This window comes from Rissa tridactyla, chromosome 12 (assembly GCF_028500815.1).
Source record: "Rissa tridactyla isolate bRisTri1 chromosome 12, bRisTri1.patW.cur.20221130, whole genome shotgun sequence".
NCBI lineage: Eukaryota > Metazoa > Chordata > Aves > Charadriiformes > Laridae > Rissa > Rissa tridactyla.
In genome coordinates this window covers 5664913-5675920 of record NC_071477.1, presented here as the reverse complement: position 1 = coordinate 5675920, position 11008 = coordinate 5664913, and the positions used below count along the sequence as shown (strand labels likewise).

The 11008-nt window shown below is 54.0% G+C and overlaps 1 protein-coding gene across 1 annotated transcript; it reads right to left on the bottom strand.

The window, feature by feature from the left end:
- Positions 1-2097: 2097 nt before the first annotated feature.
- LOC128916713 (BPI fold-containing family B member 4-like) lies at positions 2098-10475 on the bottom strand. Its single transcript, XM_054218725.1, has 13 exons — positions 10463-10475; positions 10294-10373; positions 8455-8578; positions 7900-8100; positions 7527-7806; positions 6955-7059; positions 6297-6443; positions 5507-5570; positions 4910-4970; positions 4183-4274; positions 4036-4078; positions 3297-3352; positions 2098-3091 (listed from the first exon to the last, which is right to left on the bottom strand). The coding sequence occupies exons 1-12, from the start codon at positions 10473-10475 to the stop codon at positions 3321-3323; spliced, it is 1242 nt and encodes a 413-aa protein (XP_054074700.1). The 3' UTR covers positions 2098-3091; positions 3297-3320.
- Positions 10476-11008: the final 533 nt, after the last annotated feature.

Genomic DNA, 11008 nt, shown 5'->3' with positions numbered 1-11008 from the left:
AGACAGCTTGGGCCTAGGCAATGCCATCCGTCCCTGTCCTTCCCCTCGCAGCTCTGCCGATGCCATCGAAGGACACCCGGCTTCTGCTCTTCACCTTCCTGCTGCTGAGCACACGCGGCTCGTTGGCATAAAGTTCCCTTTCCCGGAGCCCCCAGCCCATGGGTGCTCATTGCAGCCGGCGCGAGAGGCGGGAGGGAGGCACTGAATGCAGCCCTAAGGACCACGGCCCAATAGCATCGTTACCTCTGCGTTTAATTGGCAGGGTGGGGGTGGCATCCCACCCCCCCGTCGAGGTTGGTGTGCTCGGGGCATCGCTCACTCACACGCTGCCACGACCGGGTAGAAGGAGCGAGGAGTGACAGGAGAAGCTGGGCTGGAGTCCCTGGGCATGGGGGGCACCTCGGTCACCCCATCGACTCGTGAAAAGCCCAGCGGGAAACTCCGAGGTGTTCGGTGAAACATTTAGACTCCTGAATGCCCAGCCACGGCATGCAGGAGCTGCAGGGTAGGCTACAGGAAAGCAGTCTTTCCCTAAAGAAAATTGTGTTCTTTCATGAAAAAAAAAAAAAAAGAAAACTGAAAGCTTTTCCCCACAAATCAAATAATTCTATGGGGAACTTGAGCTGAAATGCTTGATTTTTTTGGATCAGCTGCAAGGGAGCAGCCATCGTTCTCACCATCTCATAACTCCTCCAGTTGAGCCTTTCCTCCCCAGAGCCGCTGCTGCTTGGCAGAGCCCTGGTTTCTGCAGAGAGCCAATTTAACATTAAAAAACCACTTATTGTCAAAACCGGCTCAGGTGTGAAGTTTCAGAGCAGCACTACTCCTGGCTGCGGGGCCGGGGATGTGCCGGCCGGCGGCTCTTCAGCAGCCGCGGATTGGATGGGATCAGACAGGTGCGTTGGGGACAAGGGGACAGCACGGGGTCTGGGTGTGGAGGGCGATGGCGGGGGACGAGCCACAGCCGAGGAACAGTGGTGTGGGCTGGGGTCTGCACTGGAAATGCTCACCTTGAGCTGGCTCCCAGCAGTGCGTGCTGTTCTTTCTGGCTACCAGCCACCAGCACCCACCATTTCCCGCTTCCCAACGTCTTCAGCCCTTCAGCTTCTCTTCACCCTTTTAAATTTTGAACACACGTCGTTAGGAATAGGCGATACCTGCGGCGGCGCGGTGGCACGCACTATGCAGAACTCTGCCAGCGGCGGACACGTTACCGGCTGGGATGAGAAACTGCAAAAAGCCGAGCGTAAATGTCAGGTGAGAAGCAGGTTCCATCCTCTGGCAGAGGCAGCGGGACGGGAGTGGGAGCCCCAGCCCTGGGAGTGGGGGCAGCGGGGAAGATGCTGTCTGCAAACCCACCACTCAGGGGACCCGGTGTCCCCTGGGACCCCGGAGCACCCCATCTGGGACACCCAGCAGAGCCGGTGTGGGCGCTGGGAAGTGGCTGGTGGCACTGGAGGTGGCTCTGGAGGCTGCAGGGCTCAAGGACCCGTCCCTGACCCCAGCAGCTCTTGCCGTGCAGCCATCCTGCGCAGGGGCTGTGGCACAGGACGCATTTTGATGCGGGGAACGGCTCCTTCTGCGCCCAAGAGCTCACCGGCCATCACCGCCCGCTCAACCCCGGGGTCCCGGCCCCAGCCCGGGGGGGCTGGCCCGGCAGGGTGCCGGGGATGTGTTTGTTCGTGTCAAACAGCTCCCAGCTCGCTGGCAACAAGCGGGGAGCAGGAACAGAGAATAAAAGAACCAGCAGCTCAGGGACAAGGGCAGAATAAATCTGCATAAATACAAATGAGGGGAATATTTATTTCTCACATTGACCGCGTTTCTGTAGCTAAATGGCACGAGAGGCAGGGGGCCGGCAGGGCTTAGACTCGACTCCGGGGCCGCAGCTCATCGTGGTTCCCCACTTTTCCAGCAGACTTATCTATTAAATATTCTTTGCATGTGAGTTACCCCTGTAGCTGATAGGAGAGATAAATAACAAAACCCTTGCAAATGCAAAAATCCTTCTGCAGTTTGGAAAGAAACCAAATCACGTGCTGAATGCAGATGAAGAAAAATCCTTTTTATTGTAAGGAGTAACAGAAGGGATGTGAATCCACCTCACCCACAATGCAACACATCCAAATCCACTCGGAGATTACAAGACAGGATAGCATTTACTCTGATCAGTTCAAAGCATAACTCTTTGGGAACAAATCAGCTAAGTGCACGTTTGGATTAGACTGCAGGCCTTTTTTGCCTTGTTTTTAACAGTAAGAAATCACTGAAAACAGCAAAATTTCCTTTTGAAATGGCCAACTAATCAGCAGAAGGAGAGCAAAGACAAAGCGTTTACACTTCGTCAGCATTTGTCCCTTTTTTGCCTTCCCTTCACAGGAATTTGGTGCAGTTAGTGCAAACTTACAAAATTCCCGTGGGGCGGCTGCACCGGGAACAAATCACTGCCACCAGCTGGGAGGTCTCGGTCCAGCACCAGGAAAGTGTCCCCTTGGCCACCAATTGCCACAGCCCCTGGCCCAGGCGAAACTCGGGCGTGCATGAGGAAGGGCCGGAGGGTCGGGGCAGTCCCTTTGTCAGTGATTGCCGTAACGAGTGGCTTACGGCCGTGACAGCCAGGAGGGCACACGGGTGTCACGTGGGGCTCCTGCCTCTGGTGGTGCTGCCAGCAGTTCCGTTGGCACAGCTGCCCGTTGGCATGGCTAGCCATCGGTACGGCTAACCATTGGCATGGCTAACCATCAGTACGGGTACACATTGGCATGGCTAACCATTGGCACGGCTAACCACCGGCGTGGCCAGCCATCAGCATGGCCAACAACTGGCACAGCTAACCACTGGCACGGCTAACCCCTGGCATGGCTAACTGTCGGCACAGCTAACTGTTGGCAAAGCTAACCATCAGTGTGGCTAATCCTGGTCAGGACGAAAACACCAAGGTCTGGTAAGGCTGAAATGTAGCGCAGAAGAAATTTTCGTGGTTGGGTTTCTCCATTTTCACATCTATTCTATGGGCATCGGGTCATCATCCTCCCTTCCCTCCTCCTCCTCCTCCTCAGGGCAGAGCGGTGGGAATTGCCCACAGGGGGACCTGTGGGGACACGGGGGCTGAGGTTTTGGGCAGTGCGGGAGCTCGGAGCAGCAGCCCCGTGCCCCCTGTCACCTCCCACTGCCAGGCGGCAGAGTCAGCCCTGCTGGCTTCGTCTTGCCCAGCCCGGGCACCGATACCGGCACATCCACCGGCAAGTCCGCCGGCAGAGCTCTGAGCCAGTTCCCAGCCAGCAAATCATCCTTACCCCACGGTGTTGCTGGCCCCACGGCTACAGAGTGCTCCCAGGACTGACGCCTGTGGCTGGGGGAGAGTGACGCGGGTCAGTGCACGCCAGCCCCCCTGACCCCCCACCCGCGGGGCTGGGCTCTGCAGTACCCGATGTGCCAGCGGCCGGAGAGCCCCTGGCTTTATGGGCAGAGATGATTTAGTGCCCTGAGGAATATGCCTCTGGGGAAGCTGGGACGGCTTCCAACTCTTCCTTCCCTCCTCTATATATTAACTTTGCATGCATATGAAGCTGGAACCTCTTCCAATCACCTCTGCAAATATTAATTAATCCTCACAGCATCCTGAGGACCATTATTCACTCCTACTAAGTAAATATTATTAAATCCTTTTATGAGAGGTGAAGTGACTTCTCCAGGGCTGCGCAGGCCGTAAGTAGGAGCACACCGACTTTGTCTCGTGACCGTACGCCTGCAGCCACCGAGCGTGGCGAAGCAGCCGCCGCTGACGGGTAAAACCTGTCCGTGCCAGAGTCGGGGGATGTCTCCAAGGACCAGGGACCTCAATCGCCCCACAGCAAAGATGTACCATGTGGGGTGGAAGTGCTTTTGGGGGCCCACCCTGAGATGCATCAGCACCCTGTGGCCATGGGGACCCTCTTGGCCACTACCCCTGTGTCCCCTCCATGCGTCCCCGCGGCCGCTGCCCCTTTGTGGCTCACAGACACCACTGGGGATCCCCATCAGGGCTGGACTTACTCTGAAGGAGCCAGTCGATGAAGGCGCTTGGGAATGGGGAATTCTGCAAAAAAAAAACAAGGAGGTGTTAAAGTGTGTGACTGGAGGCTGCGGTGGGCGGGAGGGCAGGCAGTGTGGGGGGGACGCAGGGCAGGGACACGGCCGTACCTGCAAATCCAGCTCCACGGACTGCTGGGATGTCACCGGCAGTTTGGAGAGGGCAGAGTGGATTTTCCCCAGGAGCCCAAAGGAGACGACATCTGGGGAGAGGGAGAGGCCGTCAGGGCTGGGCAGAGCCGGCTGCCTGTCCGGGAGCCTGCGGAGAGCTCTGCCCTGCCTGCCTGGAGCATCTGGGAGAGATCGGGAGAGCCACGTCCCTGCCCAGTGACATCCTCAGCACCAGAGGAGGAAAAACCCCTCGTCCTTCCTGCGGGTCTCAGACCTCTCAGGGTTCAAAGTTTCCCTTGAAACCCGCTGTCCTGGAGCCACCAGGCGCATGTCTCATCACACGGGAAAACTTTTGGGTAAGCGGGGACAACGTTGCACGGACTGGAGCAGCAATTGCGGCTGTGTGGGACTCAAAGACAGGGGGATGCAAACCAGGGGGGGTCCCAGCAGAGCCATCTTTCTTGGCAGCAGCTCGGGTCTGGCCCCAGTTAGGGGGAAAAAAAAAAGCAAAAAACGTGAGAAAAGCAGGATTGTGATGCTTTTGCGCCGTCCGGCAGCGTCCTGGAGGTGAGCCGGGACTGTGCCACCCACAGCAGCTTTGAGTAACTCCTTCTGCCACAGCTCAGGCTCTCCTGAGGACACCCCCTGCCTGCGGACGTGGCTAAACATGCAAAACTCACCTGTCACCCTAAAAAATTAACACAGAGGAGAAAAGTTGACAACTTACTGTTGAGGAATTGGAGCTTCATATTGACGATGCTGACCCAAATATTCACCAACGGGCAAAGCTGCAACGGTAACGAGTGGCACAACCTTGGTGAGAGTATCATGGGGACGGCGACGCGTTCCCCTAACGATCGTTAAAGTTTCGCAGACTTTAGATCAAGAGGGAACGATCAGCTCCTAGAGCCCGGTTTACCTCCGTGGGAAAAGAGCGGTGTAAATCGTTCAGCTCTCTTCTCGAAATGGCACAGATTCTATTTAACGGAATAAAAGTTTTTTTTTCTAACGGGCCCCTTTTTTCTAAGCGAGGCTGTCGCTCCTGCTTACCGCATCGGCTCGGTACCGGGAGGAGCTTCAGAAAGCAATTGGTTACACATTATCCCATAACATTGCACAACGGAATCTGAATTACTTCTAACAAATAAATCCTGACTGTAAGAAAGAGCAAGGAAGTTGGCGGAATTCACTTACGGGTTGTGGGCACGTATCTGCGCGTGCAAATATCTCTATGTATGCATGCGTAAATCTGCTGGATAATTACAAGAGCGCTAATTTCAGTTAACGTGCAGCTTGGCACAGGGAAGGCCTTCCAGGCACTCACCAGCGCAGGTACGAGAGACTGAAGGGAATTGTTCAGCAAACGGCTCACCATGTTGGTGAAGAAGCTGGGAAGGGAAAAAAGACAGACAAAAATTACCAGGGAAATTGCCAAAAACCCGGGGCTCGGCATCAAGACGAATCCGATCTCTGCTGGCCTGCAGCGCTGCGAGCGCCGGCGAGGAGCACCGATTCTCTTCTTTTCATCTCTGGCATTAAAAGATGCTGCAAGCCCACAGCTCCCCCAGGCTTTAGCAGGAATTATAGAAGCTCGGGACTTTTTTACCTGCTTCTCAACATCTTGATCGTTAACGTGTAAATCCGTGCCCAGATTGGAGACTGAAATTTCGCCCCACTGCAAACTTGCAAAGAGCTAGTCCTGACCATTATCTTCAGCTGTTTTCCCGTGCACATACCAATATCCCACCCCCTTGCAGGTTTCTCAAAAAAATAGATTGGCTTTTCTATGCAAAAAACCTTGTGGGCTCCTCATGGCTGGATAATGGAGCTGCCACTTACTCTGCGTGATGCCCTCGAGATTTTTGCTGAATTAACCTTCTCTGAAGCACTCGGTGGCCTCAAGTCTGGAAACTGGAGCCTGGCTGGGCAGCTCGGGGGTAAGGGTGGGAAAAACCTGCCTCCAGCGGGAGACGCAGCCCTACGCCGGTGGCCATGGTCGAGCCCCAGGTCAGCCCAGGGGATCAGGCTCGGCTCCTGCGTGTGATGGGTCTGTCCTTGCAAATCACCTCGGCGCGTGACACGGGACCGGGGGTGGTGAAGGCTCCCACACTCACCCCTGCCGCAGATTGACGCTGAAGCCGCCGAGCAGGTTGTTGCAATCCTTAATCACCAACTTGAGGTCACCGGGGGTGTCTTGGGTCAGTGCGATGTGTGACGTGATGTTCGTTTCTACCGAGGATCCGCTCAGAAATTGAAAAATCCTGAGAAATAAAGAAGTGGCTTGGAGGGTTATAGAGGAGACCAAAGCAGAGAAGAGTGGTATCTGTGGCTGAGCTGCAAGCTTGGGCTCAGCTGGGACAACATTTTAGACTCAGGACTTTCATCAGCCTCCTGGTCCTGTTAGCAGATCATTGAAGTCCCACTGTGCAACGGGCACCGAGGGGTTTCCAGGAGAGTTCTGACTTCAGGTGGAGGAAGGACAAGTTAAGATGAAGGAGCATGGAGCCTTCTTGACAGTTAGCTCCCAGCACCTTGTCTACAGGAGGATCTCTGCCTCTGCTGGCCACCACAGACCGACACCGTGCCTTTGGAGTGAGGACAGCTGAAAATATCCCCAGGGAGACGCAGCAGCACAGTGCAGAGCTTTCCTCACCAGCCCTTTAGTGAGTGTTTGGGGACATTTCTCCAGCATCCAGGAACGTTCCGTCCTCCCCAGCACCCTCAGGACCCCCATGGCCTCGCTGCTCTGCCTCACCCACCAGCCCTGCTCACCCTGGCAAGCGCAGCACCAGCTTTGAGTACAGGTTCAGGATGACCTCGCTCCCATGAAAGACCTTCCACGACACTCGGACATTCTCAAGGTTCAGCACCTTCAACCTGGGGGTTGACACAGAAGCAAACCTGCCTTGAGATGGCAGGATCAGCAGGAGCAGACCCTACAGTCGGAACTCTTCCCATTCATCATTTGACCTGTTACCTATGTGGGTATTCTCAGTTAAAAGTGAAGGTGGGGAAGGGCCAAGCTCTGCTCCAAGAAGACCCAGCTGCAACGCAGGGTCAGGTCATACAGGGCTGTGTCCTGATGAGTGTCCAAGGGTGGAGCTTCCCCCACCTCTCAGAGTGCCCATGGCAGTGTCACATCACTCCCATGGGGAAGACTCTTCCCATCTCTGGTTGGAATTTCCCCCATCGCAGCTCCTCATGTGAGCTGCAAGCCTGGGACTGATGGTTTGTGTAACAGGGAGGAATTGGTCCCTGGCACACCCCATTAGGGGAACCCTTCCCCTGGACATTATTTGTTACCCTGCAGCGAGCACCACTGCTGTGCCTCTGCTCTGACTTACCAGCCGAAGGGTGTTGACTTGCGAAGCACTCCTTCACCCAGCAGTCCTCCTCCGCCCGGAAGACCATTCAGGCCAAGTAGAGTTCCATTGCCTAGGAGACCTCCATTTCCAAGCAGCCCTGTGCCAAGCAGACCATTCTCTCCAAGAAGGCTTTTATTGCCAAGGAGGCCATTGCCAAGGAGACCATTGCCAAGGCCTTCTCCACCAAGGATGCCTGTGCCAAGGCCTTTCCCACCAAGGATGCCTGTGCCAAGCAGACCACTGCTGCCAGGTTGTCCTCCTGCAACAGTCAGGTCTCCATTACTGTTCTGGTTTGCATTGACTAGAAGCCCTCCTCTCCCAAACACACCCATGCCAAGTAGACCTTCCTCACCTAGGAGGCCTGTGCCAAGGATCCCAGATCTGCCGGTTTCTTTTCCTGCATCAAGGGGACCTCCACTTTCTTCTCCACTCGGACTTCCTCTGCTAAGGAGGCCAGTACCCAATAACCCACCTTCACCAAGAACGCCTGTGCCAAGCAATCCACTTTTTCCACTGAGACCTTCACTGCCAAGAAGACCAGTACCCAGCAAACCTGCACCAAAGAAGTCCCAGTTACTAATCAGATTTCCACTGTTGGAAAGATTTAATTGATAAGAAAGATTTAATTGATAAGAAAGATTTAATTGATAAGAAAGATTTAATTGATAAGAAAGATTGGTTCAGCTACATTAGGTTGACCTGCTCATGAGGTCTCATGGGGAACCCTGAGCATCCTTGCACAAAGTTGAGCTCCTCATGGAGCTTCCTGCCAGGAAGCAGGGCCCTGATGAGCTGAGGGATACTCCATGAGCCCAAAATGGCACAGGACACACCGGGACCAAGGTGGGCACGTGGCTGTCTGTGCCATGACACTCCCCTGGGAAACATGGAAAACCTCTGAGCTCACCATCTTTGGGTTGCGCTGGGCTCAGCCCAAGGACACTGCCCAGGTTGAGGAGGCCCTGGGAGGGGGGCAGGAGGCCCCCAAGGAGGACAAGACAGCAGAAAGGCAGCATCTCCGGTCCCAGCACCTGCGGAGAGATCCACATCAGCCCAAGCACCAGCCCCACTGTGCAGGAATCGGCAGCCTGGGCACCGGTCTGGCTCTCCATCCTTCATATGCGCGGCCCCAGGGCAGCGGGACAGGTCCCCCTCGGACATGCAGCCCATAGGCATTGTCCCCCAGCCCCAGGGGACCAGCCTGGAACCATAGCACCCTTTTCCCACCCAGAAAGGTCAAACTGGTTTTGGTTATCAGGGAGCAACTGGAACACAGTGACATGCTCCTCTAGAGTCATTGATGTCTCCATGCCCGGCTGGGCTACCCCACTGCACTGGGTGCCTGACATCGCAGGGAAGCTTGGAGGGAGAAAATGTCATTTTAAAGAGAGCGAGAGAGATGGAGATGAGGCAGGAGGACCTTGTACCGAGTGAGACGAATGGCTTCCGACCGCTCTGAAATGGCCCTGAAAGAAGAACACTTTAAGGGACACAGCGGGATAAAAAATGGTGTGTGTCAAAGTCGTGTCCTTCTCCTCGTTATGAAGAATACCTCGCGTTATTAAATCTCAAAGTGCAGCCAAAATCAGACTCACTTTTCCGTGGACAGGTTGTTTGTTTTTCTCACCTTGCTCCATTCAGGCTATGAAAAGAGTCCACTTTCCCTGTATTTGATCTGCCTCTAGTCAAAAGAAAGCACCTTCAAGGACCTCATGTTCCTGTGTGAGCTGGACTTCTTGGAGTTCCAACCAACGCTGTGGAGTGTTTGTTTATACACAGAAAGATGTTTGCAAAGAAATGAAAAGAGGCACCCGCTGAAGCACTGCCCTAGGTCCCAGTTTAAGGGAGCACCCACCTGCACAGCCCACGTCCCGGCCGGGGCACCCCGGCTTGTCCCTTCTGAGAAAAAAAAACAATGTACAGGCTGCAGATTTGAGGTTCAGCACTGAGAAATAACATTATATAGGTCAGACCGAACAACTTCTTTATCTGCTCCAGATACTTTTAAAAAAATCCCTCTATGACAGTTTTCGGCACAATTAAATTAGACTTTAATTCACTAGACTGTCTTTTACATTTTCCCTTTGATCAGCATGTAATGATGTACAGCTCCTGTAGCTGTGATTATTGAACAGGAGAGAAAGATAGAGGCTTGAGCAGCTTCCGTTGAAAATCGTGTCAAATAAAATCAGTGGGATTTGTTGGAGGGTCTCGGCAAGACGTGCGTAGCATTGTAAAAGGATGCCAAAATGGTTGTCAGGTCTTTTAGAAGAGCTCTTGGAGAGAATACATGACGAAGTAGAGAACTCTCTCTGCGGTTATTAACGATATCTATCTGGTTGGTACCTCCTTGGTCACACGCATTTAAGTGAGCTGAACATCTCACACATGCAAAATGCACATGTGGCTCGGCAGATAAATGCTTATTTTATACCAGTTGCGATGAGATCTGATAAGCTGAAAATTGTTCTGAATTCTGTTCGCCAAGATCATGAAAAAGATCCTAGCCATTTCTGCTGGCTTAGTCATTGTAACAAACTTAACAACAACAAAAATAAATGTGGAATTTGACAAGCAAGAGCTCTACTAGCTTTAAAAATTAATTTTCATAAATGATTAAGTGTTGCTACAGAAATCAAAGGAAAACATCATTACAATTCTTGCTTTTAAAGCCAAGTTACGCTTTGCTGTAGGTCGTCTAATGGGAACAGGATCTCTGTGGCCACAGTACCTTAATGCCACTTACCTGGAGCCCTTTGATGTCGCGGTGCAGCTGCCCACGGCCTCTCGGCGGTGGCTGCCAGGAGCGGCTCTTATATACCAGGACTGCAGGAACAAGGAAAGGCCGGGGAAGGATGAAACCGGGATAGTTCCTCTTCACTGGCTGTCAAGTGTGAACCCTGCACCAGCCTGACCCCGAATACTCATGCGGCAGCGCCGGACCGTGGCCAGCAGAACCCAGCAAGCCCAGGGGTTCACCTTCTTCCCGCAGGCTGGGTGCGGCGGCCACCGGCTCTTCTGCCTGGCCGGGGCACACGGCCACCCGGCTCCTCGGGGCTCGTCCCCTCCTGTCCCCTCTGACTGTCAAGACAGCACAAGTTTGGGGCAGTTGTCTCAGGACCCTGTCTCAAAGGCAGCGATATTACAGCCGTCCCAGCTATTCCCTTTCACCTCAGGAGCAATCTGTGGCTTTAGAGCCTTAAATTAGCAAAGGTTTCATTGCTTCAACAGGCAGCTAAACCATGGAAAAGAGCCTGTGCATAAATAAACTGTGCGGTTCATGCAGAGTTCACAGGCATCTATGGGTGAATTACCCTCCTGTCCCCGAGCGCTCCTGGGACAAAGCCCCAGTAAAGCCTGGGGCAGGTGATGGCATGAGGGGTCTTCAAGAAAGCCAAGAGAGCCCACAGCTTTGGGTCCAGTCCCTGAAAAGAGGCCGACATGGCAGGGACTAACACAGT